General features: G+C 42.0%; 1 protein-coding gene across 1 annotated transcript in view; it reads right to left on the bottom strand.

Moving 5' to 3' along the window:
• The window catches only part of stxbp1b (syntaxin binding protein 1b), a 42,053-nt gene that overhangs the window by 12,169 nt on the left and 12,269 nt on the right, over positions 1 to 17,615 (bottom strand). Inside the window, exons 5-13 of the mRNA XM_034208382.1 lie at positions 17,130 to 17,208; positions 13,105 to 13,208; positions 5,855 to 6,003; positions 5,427 to 5,511; positions 3,517 to 3,647; positions 2,731 to 2,838; positions 2,564 to 2,624; positions 1,051 to 1,116; positions 733 to 813 (exon numbers count right to left, since the gene is read on the bottom strand). Of these exons, the coding sequence (XP_034064273.1) occupies positions 733 to 813; positions 1,051 to 1,116; positions 2,564 to 2,624; positions 2,731 to 2,838; positions 3,517 to 3,647; positions 5,427 to 5,511; positions 5,855 to 6,003; positions 13,105 to 13,208; positions 17,130 to 17,208 (864 nt within the window). The remainder of the gene's footprint in view (positions 1 to 732; positions 814 to 1,050; positions 1,117 to 2,563; positions 2,625 to 2,730; positions 2,839 to 3,516; positions 3,648 to 5,426; positions 5,512 to 5,854; positions 6,004 to 13,104; positions 13,209 to 17,129; positions 17,209 to 17,615) is intronic.

Below are 17,615 nucleotides of genomic sequence, written 5' to 3'. Positions count from 1 at the left end.
GAGTGGAAGTGACTCAGCAGAATGGAGACTCTTTCTGTCTCTCTAGAGGCAGCCATGTCTGTGTCCCACCTCCAACACCAATCCAGTTCTCTGTATACATCCATGGGGCAGGCCGGCACTGTGGAGCCTCCTTTGTACGTGAAGAAGCAGCGGCTCTACTCCGAGCCCCTCCCAGAGTACTGAGCTGCTCACCTCAACACTAAGGGAGATGCCTGCCATTCGCAATCTCATTCTTTTGATCATGACGAGTTCAAAGTATAACAATGAATAATACATTTTATTTTTGCCCCGTTTAATCCTGCACACTGCTCCTCTGAGTAGTTAATAATGCTATTCAGACATGCAAGATGATGAATACAACTGTCTGTCAGGGATAAGTTCCATTAGGTGGGATGATCACAACTGGTGAAATTCATGTGGACACCCCCTCAAGTCTGAACAACAACTATCAGAAACAGCTGTGAGCAGTAAATACAACACATCTTTTTGGAGTCCATTTTGTTTCCAAATTATAATGTAGTGCATGAACACACCACATTTGGAAGAATGACTCTCCAAATCATGAAATGATCCAATCAGCATGTTAGTGCATCATGGTCTGCACCCTCCGAGTGCCTTCTACTTTCAGACTGTATCTGTTCATATTGTGGAATGCCGTTCAGAGCTAAATTCCTTCATTTCCACACTATTACTCTGGAAACAGATCTAATTCAAAACGTCTGTCTGATTTACCTGCTCTATACGACAGAGTTTGTCCACAGTGCCCTGGTAGCGGTTCATACAGTCTTCAGCCAAATGCAGATGGGTTGAATACTGAATAGGCCAGAGAAGAGAGCTGATGTTAGTGACACAGAGCAAACTCAACACAAACACAAAAAACAGGCTTTGTTTCAGGGTTCATAAATACACTTTTGGAAATCTGCACAATAAAGTTGACCGCTTCCAAGTCTTGGATATACAAAATGTGTGTTTAATACATATATATATATATATATAGTGTATACATGACATGCTGTAACTGTATATGCTCACAAACACGCCAGCACTTACCTTGCTGAGCTCTTTCTGATACTGAGGCATCTTCTTCAGCATCTGAGCCAGTTCCTTCATGGTGGTCTGAAAGATGCAGAGGAGTGATATACTTCAGTGATGGTGGGAGTGATATCCAGGTCTAAGTTTGTTGGCCTCAATCTGAAATGCTCTGTTCTAGTGCCACCTACAGGGTCTGATACTTGGGCTCTTCAGTCACCTGTGTGTGTGTGCGTGTGTGTGTGTGTGTGTGTGTGTGTGTGTGGGTGTGTGTGTGTGTGTGTGTGTGTGTGTGTGTGTGTGTGTGTGTGTGTGTGTGGCCTAGCATTACTATACTTGTGGGGACCTACATCTGTTTACACAGTCACGTGTGGGGACTCGCCTCCCTTATGGGGAAAAATTGGAGGTCCCCATGAGGGGAATCATTAATTTTAGGGTGAAGACTTGTTTAGGATTAGGGTAAGGGTAAGGGTTAGGGTAAGGTTTAGGGTTAGGCATGTGTTGGTTATGGTTAAGGTTAGGATAAGTCTCCAGGAAATGCATGTAAACAAGCTACTCACGAGCGGAAATGTGCTTTTACACGCGCATAAAATGACCCCCGCGAGTGGCTCTGCGCCCGCGAGCGGCTCTGCGCTCGCGAGAGAGACAGCCCTCTTGCTTGCTCGCGGGAGTGTCAGCCTCGCGGAGTCTGTCTACGCGCGCGTGAAAAGTTTCTGGCACTTTGGGGCGGAGCCACTGGACTTTGATTGACAGCTGCCAGGAAACCCGGGGTTGCCAGGTTTGATAAATGCCTGAACTGCCAAGAGCCGAGCAGTGACGGCAGCAAAATCAGTTGGACGAGATTGAATGGTAAAGTTGTCCATAAAAAACTATTATATTCGTAAAGTGTACAGCTAATATATATATATATATATATATATATATATTAGCTGTACACTTTACGAATATAATAGTATCATATATATATATATATATATATATATATATATATGATTCTGTTTTCTTCAAGGTTGTGTCTTCCTGGTCGAATGTACTTATTGTAAGTCGCTTTGGATACAAGCGTCAGCTAAATGCAATGTAATGTAATGTAATATACATTAATTTGATATAAAACAATATATTTTTCAGTGGGCTGTGTCCGTCGAAAACTGCTAGCTACTGTCTGCTGTACGCACCTAGATTTTGCTGCCGTCACTGCTCGGCTCTTGGTAGTTCAGGCATTTATCAAACCTGGCAACCCCGGGTTTCCTGGCAGCTGTCAATCAAAGTCCAGTGGCTCCGCCCCAAAGTGCCAGAAACTTTTCACGCGCGCGTAGACAGACTCCGCGAGGCGGACACTCCCGCGAGCAAGCAAGAGGGGTGTCTCTCTCGCGAGCGAGCGCAGAGCCGCTCGCGGGCGCAGAGGGCTCGCGGGGGTTTAATCTGCGCGCGAGGGTCATTTTATGCGCGTGTAAAAGCACATTTTCCGCTCGTGAGTAGCTTGTTTTACGCGCGAGAATATTGACCCAAATCTGACTCCATATGTGTCCTCTACCTTTTCTCCAGTGTTCATCTTCTTGCTGGCAGAGAATTCTTTCAGAGAGCGAGTCACAGCCCTGTGCAGACACACAAGACAGAAATGGACGAGGAAAATAAGGAAGGAGGCTTTGTGACGGAGCTCTGGGGGTGTGCATGTGTGAGGAGAAAGTCAAAAGCCCTCACGTTGACACTTCTGCAATGTGTTTGTGTCTCAGAGTCAGCCACAGGTCATCATCCTCATCTAGCAAGACCTCCTTTGTCCTCGTCTCTCCCATCCCACTGGTCTCAAAACTGACAGAGAGGGCGAGAGAGGTTTACAAACAGTATGAGTGCATCTGAAAGAGAGAGTCTAACCACATAAACACTGAAGAACATGTTCTCTTTATGTTGTGCAGTGCACTATTGTTTTGTTGTTTTTGGTACTCAGATCTTGTACTTAAGTAAAAGTACCAGAGTTACAAGTAAGAGTCCTGCATTCAAAATGTTACTCCATTAAAGTACAAAGGTTTTAGCATCAACATACTTAAAGTACCAAAAGTCAAAATAGTCATTGTGCAGATCCATTCCATCCAGGTCCATTTCAGAATAATATATATGATATGTTTTATAATGATTGATCATTAAAGTGTTATCAAAGCTGGTAAAGGTGCGGCTAGTTTGACTAGTATACTGCTTGATCATTAATCTGTATTAGCAAAGTAACTTAAGGTACTACATAAATGTAGTGGAATAAAAGTACACCATTTACCTCTGAATTGAATTGAAATACAAAGTAACATATCATGGAAATACTCAAGTAAAGTGCAAGTACCTCAACATTTTACTCAAGTACAGTACTCAAATTAATGTGCTTAGTTACTTCCCACCACTGAGTATACCCAAACTAAGTGACGTTCACAACAATGAATACATTTAAATACAGATATGGACAATGCTATGACTCCCAGCTGTTCCTGTGTAGAGTCTGACCTGTACACGTCGTTCTCGATGCCCAGCAGGTCGTAGGACATGGCCTGAAGGGTGAGCTCATGCAGGATGGGTGTCACGGGATCAAAGCTACGGTCCAAAATGAGCAGCTGAGTACGAGACTTGTCTGGACCCTGAAGGCATCAGAGCAGAAAATAAACACTACACACACTGTGAAGGTATGACACACATTGTACTTGACTCATATTGCTACATTTCCCATGTTCACATTTCCCATGTTAGCAGCCCATTGAATGGCCGTTTAACCTCCTGGGACCCAGCCCATTGAAAATGTCCACTGTAGTGGGTTACAATTGCATGCTGGGAAGTTCCTCTTTCTTTTCATCCAAAATGGCTGACATACCAAAAACAAAATGTTATAGAAGCAGGAGGAGAAGTCAAATATTGTTGAATAATTGTCATTTTTACCTTGAAAATCATATATGTTCTTGTTTATTAACATGTGAGGAACTATATAATTAGTTCTGAAAGCAATTCAATAATTCAAGTTTTCAAATAACAGCCCTTTTATAAATGTCCATTCTAGTGGACGTCAGGACCGTCTTCATGGACTTTATGACTCAATATTGTTGCAGGAGACGGAACTGAAGCAGACATTTTCTGTACCAGATAGTTTTAAGGGAGATTCAGATTTTGAGCTCTCAGATGATGAGAGAGATGAGGCTTTCACACCTGGGATAGAAGAGAGTCAAGAAGAAGGGGGGGGGGGGAGATGCAGGAGGCTCCATGAGCGCACAGATACAGACAGAGAGACAGATAGGGACGAGCTGGAAAGACATGGCCCGCTGTGGGCCAAGAGTAGCACATATGTCTTATTGTTGTTTTCATTTCAAGTGGAGCCATGAAAAATGAGAGTTGCCTCAGGTATGCCAAGTTTGTTTCTATGAGCAGGTCAGATGGAGACCACATCCATAAAACTAGTCAAGATGACCCTACAGCCCGTGCCGACTGGAGTCAATGAGGTACTTTTCCACTACATCGACTACAAAGTCTTTGAAGATCTGGAAAGATTCACCAAAAATCAAACTAGTTTTTTATTGACCAAATAAACAGCAACGTTCAGATCAATTACTTATTTATGTTTTAAATAAAGGTGAATGTATTATTGTATTAATATCACTCTATAACCATAATACGTTACATAGTCTATCTGTTCATTTTGGCTGTCTTTTCAAACTAATATGGTCCCGACATCCTCTACAGTGGACATACTGTAACATTTAAAAATAAAATTAAAAAAGTCTAAATTGCAAGATGTTTTTTTAACCCTAAATAAGTAGGAAATCACAAAAAAAAAGAAATTGGAAGACACTTTTTTTCTCGGGTCCCAGGAGGTTGCCTTTAATATAGCATGTTAACTACCCGGACGAAATGTGCATAAGCAACTTTATTTAATAATAATTCATTATTTTATTAGGTTTAGGCGTCAAACCTATGTTGTTAGACTTATGAAAAAGATCATGGTTGTGATTAAAATACGTATCCCTAAGTGTTTTATTTAAAATTTAACACAGGATAAAAATGATGCAAAAGGAAAACCAGCCTCTTGGCTAACGTTTATTGATGTGAAGTGTCCCTATTAAATAAATAAATCAAATATCATAACTATAAACACCATACCTATGATACTGATGGCCTCTAATAACGGCCAGTCAATCATGTGATGCAACATACCATTTCTACTCGGTGCAACTGAAGTCTGATCATATCAAGGAATTGATATTATATGTTTGAAATATCCCCATTTGGGGAGGATTCATGTCACATATACTTCTGTGCCAGATTATTGTGGAATGATGTTTGTCTTATAGGACATTATGAACACATATAAATGTACACATATACACATTGTTCACCATTAATAACTAAGTCATTTATCTCCACTTCCCTACCTCTCCCATGGTAGGGTCATCAGCCTTGTAGCCATCGAGCTTCTCCTGAAGCATCTGAGCCAGGACTGCACAGTCTTTGTAATCCCTAAGCCGACACACAGCATCACACAAAAACTGCTTCATTTACTGCTGCAGTGCTTCAGACAAGTAGGTTTTGTGACAGTACCACAGTATACAACTTGTTAGATAATTATGAAATTACTGGTTCACTCTGCAGTTTAAGGTGAATAAGCCACACAGAATTGGCTTTGCATGTGAGTTACTTCAAAGAAAGGAAAGTAGGCTGGACATCCTTATAGATATCCACTCATTAAGAAAAAATGAGGCAAGAGACACCAAATGCACTAATGCTATATATAAAAGTGCATTAACATTTGTAACATAATGGCAAAAAAAACAAGACAATGCAAGAGTGTTGCTGGGCTCACCCTCTGTAGCGGACTCCAGGGTACTCTTTGAGCGTGACACACAGGGTGGCCATCTGCTCAGCACAGCGCTCCAGCATGTTGTTCTTCACGTCAGCCTTGAAGGGGCTGTAGAAGTCCTGAAAGGCATCAGTTTTGTCCAGAGAGAAGACCTGACAGAGGACATGACAGAGACACAAACATGAGATCTGCTTTCTGCTGCCCAACACTTCAACTCTTACACTCTGCACTTTTCGTCTACAAAGAGCTTAACATGCATTTATTGAATTGATCTATTTGCAGAATTTGAATCATTATTGTTCTTCTGTTAATTTGTTCTCTCTTTCTCTTGCACAAACAAATTGCCTGGTATATCTGTTTCCTAGACAAGATATATGCCCCAATCTATGTCTCACACACACACACACACTATCAAACACAAAAATCTCACACGCACGCGCACGCACGCACACACACAAACACACACACACACACAGCTATTGCACTCACACAGCAGTCAGTCTTCTCACCCACAGAATCCATCCTTCGTGCTGTTGGTGACCTGTTAGACAAATCAGCTAAACCATCTATGGAGAGCGGAGGATATCGCCGTCTGCGTATCTTTTCAGGTACTATGCCTACTCCAGCAGGGGAAGAACAATTTGACCATTGGTTAGAGCAAGCTTACCTGATGGTTGAAGAGAGTGACTGCTCCCCAAAAGAAAAGAGGAGAAGAATAATGGAAAGCTTAAAGGGGCCAGCACTAGAGGTGATAAAAGCAGTGCGCTTATCTGACCCTGATCTTACTCCAGAAAAAAGCTTGGAGGCTCTTGAAAGTGCATTTGGACTGGCAGAGTCGGGGGACGATATGTATTTAGCTTTTAGACTGCAGCAGCAACAATCTGGGGAGAAACTGTCTGATTTCTTGAGGAGATTAGAGCGATGCTTGTCAAAAGTAGTACAAAGAGGGGGTCTTCCAGCCAGTGGTATGGATAGAGCACGGCTCGAGCAACTACTTAAAGGTGCAGTAGCTGCTGACTTGATGTTAATTCAACTAAGACTCAGAGAGAGGAGGGCAACCCCTCCAACCTTTCTTGAACTACTGCGTGAAATTCGCACAGAAGAAGAGTATGAAGCTTCCAGAGCAACACTGAACCAATCAGTACGTACAGTCCATGCTAAGCTTCAAGTGGAAAACAAACAGTCAGGAATACAAAGTTTGAGAGCTGAAATTAAGGAAATAAAATCAATGTTTGCAGCACTCTCCACACATACCCATCAAGACATAGATGAGAGAAATGAAAAACTGCCAGTTAGCGTAGAACCAGCTACAGAGACTAATTTGGATCCAGAAGTAGTAGCTCTGATAATACAAGTGCAACAGCTACAACAAAAAGTGAACTAAAAAATGTCGCTTCAGGCTGGAACTACAGCTACTGCAATGACTGTTAATATTCCAAACCGACCCTTAACTGATTCAGAGGAACGCTTCTGTTACCGCTGTGGGGAAAACGGACACATGGCAGGAAAATGCAGAAACCCTGAAAATCAAAACAAAGTGATTCAGAGACTTATTCAAGCTCTCAAAAAGGCCAAGACCAACACTACAGGTGAAGCTGCACCCAAGGACAATACATCCTGTACAGTAAGGAAGAGTGCAGTGGACATGCTCGACTCCTGTGGCATACCAGAAGGTTTAATAGGGCCATCCTTAGAGCCAGTGAAAGTGAACGGTCACCTATGTGATGCACTACTAGACAGTGGATCTTGGGTTAGCATTATCTTTGAATCCTGGTACAGGAGATATCTGTCAGACACTCAGATTCACCCAGTGAAGAAACTTGACATCTGGGGCTTGGGTGACTCTAGTTATCCGTACCTTGGCTACGTAGTGGTAGACCTAGAGTTTCCGAAGAAAATGGCAGGAACGCCAACCGCTATGTCCGCCCTGGCATTAATTTGTCCTGACCCACCAGGTCCAGATCAAACACCTGTGCTCATAGGGACCAACACCAAAGCAAGCCTTGCCAAGCGGTTAGCTCAGCTGTGTGAAGATACAACTGGAGTGTTTGTGGCCCACACTTTCGGGATACGCAACACTTGCACTGAGAAAGAGAAATAGATGAGGACTACAGAGCTGAAAGGAGAAGAGGATGATGAAGTCGGATGTGTGAAGTGGGAAGGCCCAGGACCCCTGACATTACCTGCAGGAAGCAGTGGTAAAGTCATCTGCAAGGTTGAGATAAAGCAGCCCTTACCCAATGAAATATTGATGGTCGAAGCCTCTCTCACAAACCCTCTGCCGGCAGGTGTACTGTTGCAGCCCATGGTGATACCAAGCATTGCTGTGGATGTTAATCAGTTCATAGTCCTAGTCCAGAACGAGTCGCTGAAAGATGCAACTATACCAGTTGGCACTGTGTTAGGTCATCTCTGTGTTACTGATGTTGTTACAACAGCATCAAAACAACAGCCAGTGATTGAAGATTGTAATGCCAGTTCCATCGACTTTGGAGAGTCACCTATTCCGGAAGTATGGAAAACAAGGCTACGTCAGAAGTTGTCTAAGAGAGCAAATGTCTTATCTCTGGATGAACTGGTTGTGGGACTCGCCAAGGAAGTGGAGCACACTATTTGCCTGTCAGATCCACGACCATTTTGTGAACGTTCCAGGCGCATCGCTCCAGCTTATATTGATGATGTGCGCCGTCATATCCAGAAGTTGTTGGCAGCAGGCATAATCAAAGAGTCTAAAAGTCCATATGCGTCACCAATAGTGATTGTCAGGAAGAAGAACGGAGATGTAAGGATGTGCATCGACTACCGTACTCTCAACAGCCGTACTGTGCCTGACCAATACACTACACCACGCATCGATGAGGCTCTGGACTATCCGGTAGTCAGTGGTTTTCTGTCTTGGATTTAAGGAGTGGCTATTATCAAATAGCTATGAAGGATAAGGAAAAAACAGCTTTCATCTGTTCTCTAGGCTTTTACCAGTTCAAGAGGATACCACAAGGCATCACGACTGATGGAAAAGGCAGTCGGAGACATGAACCTACTCCAAGTACTGTTGTATCTGGACGATCTGATTGTGTTTGGGAAGACACTGGAAGAACATGAAGAACGACTCCTAAAGGTTTTGGACAGACTCCAAAAAGTAGGGCTCAAGATCTCCATTGACAAATGTCGATTCTGTCAAACGAGAGTCAAGTATGTGGGTCATATAGTCTCAGCTGAGGGTGTAGCAGCAGACCCAGCGAAGATTGAGGCTGTCACCACCTGGCCAAAGCCTACCAACTTGAAGACCCTACGATCATTTTTAGGATTTTGTGGGTATTATCGCAGATTTATCCACAATTACTCTTCCATTGTCTGTCCCTTGACTGACCTCACTAAGGGATATGCTAAGATGTCTATCTGAATGAACAGGATCCATTTGGAGCGAGGTGGAATGACTCATGCTCTGAAGCATTTGAGGAAATAAAACTCTGCCTCACGACAACCCCGGTTCTGGCTTTTACTGACCCAAACAAACCATATGTGTTGCATGTGGATGCCAGCCTAGCCGGACTTGGCGCTGTTCTTAATCAGGAACATCCAGAAGGACTGAGACCAGTTGCATTCGCTAGCCGAAAACTGAGCCCTTCAGAAAAGAACTATCCCATTCATCAGTTAGAATTCCTGTCTCTAAAGTGGGCGGTGGTCGAAAAATTCCATGACTATCTATATGGAGCCTGTCTCACTGCACGTACGGACAACAATCCGCTGACTTATGTGCTTACCACAGTGAAGCTCAACGCTACGGGACATCGTTGGCTGTCGGATTTGTCAGTGTATGATTTTGACATTATCTACAGACCTGGCAGGAACAACATTGACGCTGATCTGTTATCAAGAATGGAACCAAGAGAAGGAGAGACTGAGTGGCAAAAAATCTCTCAAGCTGGAGTTAAGTCCATATGCCAGCGAATCGGTATCCTGGACTCCGCTGGAGACTCTCCTAGGTACGTGGGACAGCTTGGAGCTCCACCTGACTGTATACCTGATATATATGCCTTTCCTACTCACCTACAGCTTAACACACTAGGACAAATGTCCCGGCAGGAGTTGATGGCAGCTCAAGGTCGAGATCATGTGATAGGAGCTACAATCAGTGCCATGAAGTGTGGCAAATAGCCGGATGATATCCAGTCTAACCCAGAGATGATGCTAATAAAAAAAGAAGTCGGAAAGTTGGTCATGAGAAATGGACTTCTTCACCGTGTGAGTAAAAGTCATACAGGAGAGTGTGTGTCAGAGTGGTGGCTTGACTGACAAAGTCGCAGCACAGAGAGTGAATAAAAGTTGACAGTTTATAGCAAATAAGTATGTAGTTAGTATCTCAAGATTATCAACTTGACAGTCTTCATATGGATTATTTTCTACATGCTGTCTGCAAGGAACTGATTACCTTTCTACTCCAAATTTGTCCCAGTTATCCACGTGTGTGTATTAGCTTGTTAGCAACTGAGTGTTTGCATTCATTAATACAGTGAATGGACTCTTAGCCACGTTATAGCTAACTCAGCTGACCTTATTGGCTTCAGTTTGGGTTTTTTTGGCATGAAAACCCTGAAGATCTTTATCAGTTTTGCTGCAAATTGGTGACAGTGAGGAGTTTTGGACAATACGAGAGAGCACGCCGTCGCTGGACACCTTCCCGCCACCATTGATCACCATCTGAGACTGAGGGATCGGTACAGCTGCAGTTTGGAGTTGAAGATGTAAGGTATCGCTCTGGTTTTATTGCTCATTTGAGTGAAGAAGACAAATAGTTTTGACTTTCAACGCTCTCAAGCATCACATCAGGCCTGCAACGTGAGGGGTTTTATTTCATTTCATTTGCCGGCTTGTGTGTGTGTGTGCTGAGTGAGTGTGGGCCCACTGAGTTAAGTGTGAAATTGTATTCAAAGGTGACCTTATAATCAGGGGTGCACATAACTTTTTTGCCCTGGTTCTCAAAGGAGCACCTGGAGATGTTGCTTGGTGCTCATCCTTAAAATGAAATAAACCGTAACTTTTGAGGGGGTCTTGACTTTATTTACCAGACACACGGCACTGAACACACATGCAGAGGTGAACACAGAACACACATGCAGAGGTGAACACAAGACAACATTAGCACGAGCAGTAATCCTACAAGCTGTCATCACTACCCTCCTGACTGTTCTCCTCACTGTCTTCCTCTCTGTCAGACATGGTAGCTGATGATGTAGACCTACTTCTTTCTCTCTGGTTGAGTCTGTGATTAGATGCTTGCATCCACAAGTCAACAGCTGGGTTTGGGTCGAAAGTCTCTGTTGTCATCTTAGACAAGTGGATGTAATCAAATAAGTATGTGAACATAACCAATAACCTACCATAGCCAATAACAAATGAATGTAACTTATTTTATTTGTGTTGTTCATTCATATCTTATTTTACCTTAACATTTATTTATTTATGCATTTTTTTTTATCTTTCCAGTTTTAAAGGATATTTTTGGTTACTGTCCTATAGTATACATTGGAATGATTTCAAACCTGTTTATCCCAATAATTACAAAGGAGTGCCTTGGAAATATGTGTTTACATAAATTGCGACCAAACCGTTTGAACTTAGACTTTACCTCATTGAGCTGTAGTTATCAGTCTGGCTGGAGAGGACTCTCCCTCCACATTATTGTAGAAACATCTTCTTCTTATATCCGTTAGAGCAGCTAGCACGGCACCAGATTCTAATAACAACAGCGCTGGCCTGGTACCGGTGCACCCTCCCTCGCTCACTCGCATTTTGGCTGTGAGCTGCGGGCGCCAGATAAGCCAACATCCCCCATTTTCATCACTTACAGCGCCCATCGTACAGGGCAAATGAAACGTGTAACCGGGGTGAAAAGGGTGTTACATTTACTTAATTATGAATATTGTTACATCAAGGCCAACAATTAGGATGAGCGCCAACGGTCAAAATGTTTTTTTCCCTCCCAGAACTGCCAGCGCAGCGCCTCCACAGATCTGGCGCCCTAGGCGAACATCTAGCCAGCGAACATACGGGCCGACCCTGAGTTCATATCATGGTTCATACATGTATGCAACTCGCAAATAAATGTCTCTCTCTCTCTCTTCTCTCTCTCTCATCTCTCCTCTATTTTCTCTTTTCTCTTCTCCCTTCTCTCTCTCTCAATGTTGGTACGCAAATGCGCTTTGTTTCAAATGACCCGGTGCTCTTTTTTTGGCGCATGCGCACCTGCGCACCAGTTATGTGCAGCCCTGCTTATAATATTTTGATATGATTAATAATTTCCAGTTAAAGGGATTATTAATCAGACATTATTGAAGGTACATTCTGACTGTGTATTTCCTGTTGTTTGTTCACAAGTATACAGTAAAATAATTGAGATCTCTATTTCTAAAACTGATTCCAGTGTGATATTTGGTGATTTATATTAATAGGTATTTAAACTAATGTGTTTAAGTTTAGATGTATTGAGTTAACGAACTCAGGGCCCTTCGCTGATTAAACTAGGGAATAACTGGATGTTATTAGTTTTTTGTCATACCGCCTAGCCTTTTTTGATCACTCAATAAAATAAAAGATAACAAATAAAACTAAGCAAGGATTGTCTATTTTATAAACTTATTTAATCAAGAGTTTTTGTGATTTATAAGGATCTTAATGGAGTGTTAAAAAATGTCCGCTATGATAGAAAGATCGTATTTAAAAATAATAATATTTGGGCTTGAAATTGGTTAAGCTAAAAATATTAAGTATAAATATTGACCACCAGAGACGTTTATCCTTCAAACTGGCATTCACACGCTGACACAATGAGACACTCACAAACTCACTCAAATACATGTTTGCACCTATGGTTTGCACCCATCTGCTGCTGACTGCATTACATGACAGCAATCTCTGTGCTATCTCTTGTCACACATCTTATCTGAGCTCCCATTGGCTGCAGAGTATGAGCAATGGTTCTGTCATCCAATGAGGGCAGGGCCTCCCTCTCCGGATTAAAAGTACAGGACGACAGATAATTGAAACTAAAGCTGCTGCTCTGATCCTCGTCAGTACTGCCCCCCCCCCCTATTGTAAATCTGTCCGCACCTTTATATTTCAATCTAGTCTTTTATGCAAAGTTGTCAAGCTACACTTACAATTTCACATATTTTTTAAATGGCTATAATCAAACATGATGATTAATCAGATGAACATATGTAGCCTAATCCAAAAGTGTAGACGATGTGTACCTGAGACTCGTAGGGCAGAAAGGCCACGTGGATCTCAGTCAACGCCTTCATGGCTTTGGAGGCGCGGGATTTGGTCAGCAGTCCAAACAGAGAGTCTGGGATCGCTGGAGAGCAAGGCAGAGAAACACACTGACTTACTGAGATAATAAGAAGTTGGAAAATGTTATATCAATGAATCAATCATGAATATTTCAACTTTATTAAATTAAAATATATACAGTTTATTGATAGATGAAATGCAGTTGTTCACATATAAAAGTAAGTTTGAGTACCACACAACTTGTACAAATATTTTTAAGGTCTTCTGTTCACTTGAAAAAACCTTATGATGCCAAATGTTAGTTCTTTTCATTTGGGCTCACAGGCAGTGGTTTAGGCCTGCTGTTCAAAGTGGGACATGGAGCTTGATAAGAACATGTTAAGTAGAAGTGTTTAAGTGAGGCCCGGACACACCAAGCCGATTTCGGCCGTCGATAGATGTCTGGCCGTCGATGAGCGTCCTGTCGTCCAGAGATGGAGTACTCGACTGCCGATTTTTTTCGGGACTCGTGACTCGACTCGGACTCGCGCACTGATTGACGCGACTCAGACTTGGACTCGTGAATTCTCGCACACAGGGCCGATGGAAATGATTTAGTTAGTGTTTTAGCTGAGATTCTTCCCGTTCCAATGATGTATGGGATGTATTGATTTGATACAAGCAAGCCAGTGTTTCATCAGTGGCGGAGCCAGGACATTTTCAGTGGGGTGGCCAGGATGGAACCAGTGATCATTTTGGGGTGGCATTGAAATCACTATTATATGAACATAACAACTGTTTAATGGTGTTATCTCTATTGCTACCCCCTTCCCCGTCAATTGATGGTGTTGGTCCACAGCGCAAACGTATTAGTTTAACAAAATCCGCATCTAAAATTGTGGCATAGATACGTTATTTTCCCCTGTGCAATTCTCCATTTACTCAACAATAACACGTAATTATCCTTGTCTTTATTTATTTGTTTGATTAATAAACACAAGTTGGAGTCCGTCAGGACCGAGGGTCGGAGCAGCTCATTTGCTTTAGAGAATATTACACTGGGAAGTAAGTATTCTCTCCGGTTCGCTTGACAAACCCTGTGATAGTCCTCAAGCTCTGTGATTGGATGTTTGAGTGTGCGCCGAGGGTTACGCCGAGCGTCGAACAGCACTTGAAATGGGATGGAACCACGGCAGACTGTCCAAAACTGGATTTGAACGGGTCCACCCCGTCGCCCCCTCCCCCACCCCGTCCCCAGAACTACACATGCTGGCTATTGTGTTTCGCAACATGTTCTCTATCTATGGCACGTCTCTACTGGGAGTTGTAGTTTTAAAAGACGTTTTCGTATTTCCCATAATAAGAAGTTGCCAGTATTAAACTGTGTACATCCCTGGAGGTTTAGGGGATAGGAAACACTCAAATTTAAAACATATAATTAATAAATGGGTGAAAATTGCTTGTGCCCATAATGGGCAGCATTAATATATATACACACATGCCAGCTAAGGTCAGAAGAGCTTTATATAACAGCTGGTCTTATGTTTGTGACCCCTCCTGTTGTTAATTGATAAGCCTGAAACATGCACTTGTCAAGGTTCAGAGGCACATTTTGCAAATATGGCAGTAGCCATCGATCATCTTAAGATAAGATATACTTTACTGATCCCGAGTTGGAAACATTTGCGTTACATCAGCATGTGTAACAGTTGTAAATATGCAGTGGTGTTTATTTGTAAATCATTTAGTATAATCACACAAATTCTGTGTTTTATATTTAATAATTCTGTGTTCTTTATTTATTGATTGTTCAATACCTGACAAGGCCGGAGATGAAAAACTTGGGTCGCAGGTTCCTCAACAGTGAATTACAAGACATCTATCAATATGTGTGTATACCTCCACCATTAAACTGTCGTATTCTGCACATTTCTTATACTATCTACATACATCTTATAAGAGTATAATACATATGTATAATATCAGTTAAAATAAGTGCTTCAACATAGTTAACATTGCTGGAGGTATACACACATATTGATAGATGTCTTGTAATGCACTATTGAGGAACCTGTGACCCAAGTTTTTCATTCATTGCATAACTACACCGTTTGTGAATATGATATGTCAATAAACCTTAGAAAATCTTGAAATCTTGAAAGGGATGTGCAAAATAGTCATTATATACAGTCTTTAATGAACTATTAGTAGAGAATAACGAGTACTGAATATACTTTATAGGGATCCTATTAATATCTAATAATAAAAATAATGAAATTCAATAACATGCTTTAACCACTAGGTGTCCCTTTCTATCAGCTGTGCACCGTTATGGTGTAAATACAGCCTATCTACCAATTGGATCAAATATAAAAGTCAGCCGAATTAGTGTTGATACTGCAAGGAGACGTATTGTGTGAAAAGAAATGTAAGATGTTGTTTAATTGCTGATATATTTATGATCCACGTCACGTTTTCAGTTTTGGCGGCAGTTATTCATGTTTGTCTAGAAGTCTTCTCAAATACAAGTATTTCAATAGTGTGTGTGAGCTTAATTTTCAGTAGTGTTTGTGCAAGGCCAGATGTTTTCAGTAGTGTGTGTGCGAGGTGAGTTTGAATTTTGGCCTACACGGCCTTTCATAGGTTATCTGTCTGTCCAGCTGCAGGTGGAGAGGGGGGGTGGGGTTATCTGTATGTGCAGGTGGAGAGGGGGGTGGGGTTATCCATGATGGACAACAGCCTGTTCAGTGTCCTCCTCTCCACCACAGCCACAAAAGTGTCCAGTTTGACGCCAATGACCGAGCTAGCCTTCTCAATCAGTTTATTGAGTTTGCTGGTGTCACCGGCTCTGATGCGGCGAGGATAGGAGTCGAGGAGAGGAGTCAAGGAGGGGAAAATTAAAAAAGGGCTAAAGAAGGTAGACAGGAAGAAAACACTCACAGGAACACGGTATGGGCTTTGGCATTGATTAAGGACTTGTTAGTGGAACAGGAACTGTGAACATCGATCAGTGCTGTTAAATTAATTAGTCAATAAAATAGTAAAGTGGTTAGTTTCTTTAGTATGTGACCATGTATTAAGCGGGATAATGAGTTGGGTGTTCTTTCTTGGTAATGACGCCTCACTGCACATTAATCCCTTTAGTTTGTAGACTGCTCTACTTTTGTCATCATCGCTTATCCTAAAATATTTCCAAACTGCAGACATTGCTCCTCCTCCGGCTACCTGCTAAACTGAGGAGAGGTTAACGTCACGTTGCTGTAAAGCGGTGTCGAGTGCGGTTGGATCAGAGTAGATTTGCGATTACAAGTACATGAGCACAGTATTGGATCAATACTGGTATCGTTATCGGTGCATCCCTACTTAATGCATTTCTTTCTCACCAAGGCTGCCTGCTAACTGGTAGTGATTATGGTGGGCAGAATCCTGTGTTAGTTCACATAAGTTGTGACTGGCCCTTCTGAAGAGATCTGATGTTTTGAGAAATCTTTTGTAGTATGTTGGATTAAGGAAGGTTTTCCAAAGGGCATTTTCAGATAGCGTGCAATATTGTAGACTTGTGAAGACGTCTCATCCAATGACGTGCAGCCACACGGTCAAACTGTGATAAGTAGTCGACATAGAAAGGGACATAACTGCCAAGAATATCATGATGATTAAGTATTCTACCTATAGAAACAAGTTGTTGTCTGCATGTGTGTCTGTGCATAGAATATGTAACCGCCACAATGGCCTCACCCTGCAACATGCTATCATGAAACTGTATGGATGTGTGGTTAGCATCAAAACAAAGGTTGAGTTGTAAGATGGGCATGTACCAAGCTTGGGGGGGGGCGGGGCTATTGGACGGTCTCTACTTTAAGATTGGATCAGCCATAAACCACTTCTGACATGACACTGGATTAGGGTATTTCAACAAAGAAAATATAAATGTTCAAGGAGTCAACTTGACTACATCAAATATATCTCTATGTGTGTGTTGTTGGTGAGGAATGGATGTACTCACTGTCGGTGAAGAAGACGTGAGCCCCTCGGTACCTTGGAGACTGGGGGTCTCTGAAGTCATCGATCAGACCCTCGACAGACTGACACAGCAGAACAGGGCTTTAGTCTAGAACTGTTATTCATTCTGTTCAAAAGATAGTGAAATGAAATAGCCCAGTGTGCTTCTTACTTTATCTTCAAGCAGAACTAGCAATATATTTGTATATACATATTGTATATATATTTATAGGATACAGTATATATTACTCTTAAATTCAACCAATCAGAGCAGAGCTAGTTGACACTGATGATATCCGATACACAAAGCATGACTCTATGAACATGAACTAGAAATATCGAGATCAATGTTAAACAGCTTTTATTCACTACATCAATCAATCAATATGTTTGTGTTTATATATGTTATGCGTGTTCCGCTTTATAGTAGTGATTGGACTGCCTGGCTAAGATCTATGTTGGTTCTAAAAACGGTATTCTACGGTGTATG

This window comes from Gymnodraco acuticeps, unplaced genomic scaffold (genome assembly GCF_902827175.1).
Source record: "Gymnodraco acuticeps unplaced genomic scaffold, fGymAcu1.1, whole genome shotgun sequence".
Lineage (NCBI taxonomy): Eukaryota > Metazoa > Chordata > Actinopteri > Perciformes > Bathydraconidae > Gymnodraco > Gymnodraco acuticeps.
This window is presented reverse-complemented; position numbering and strand designations above follow the sequence as displayed.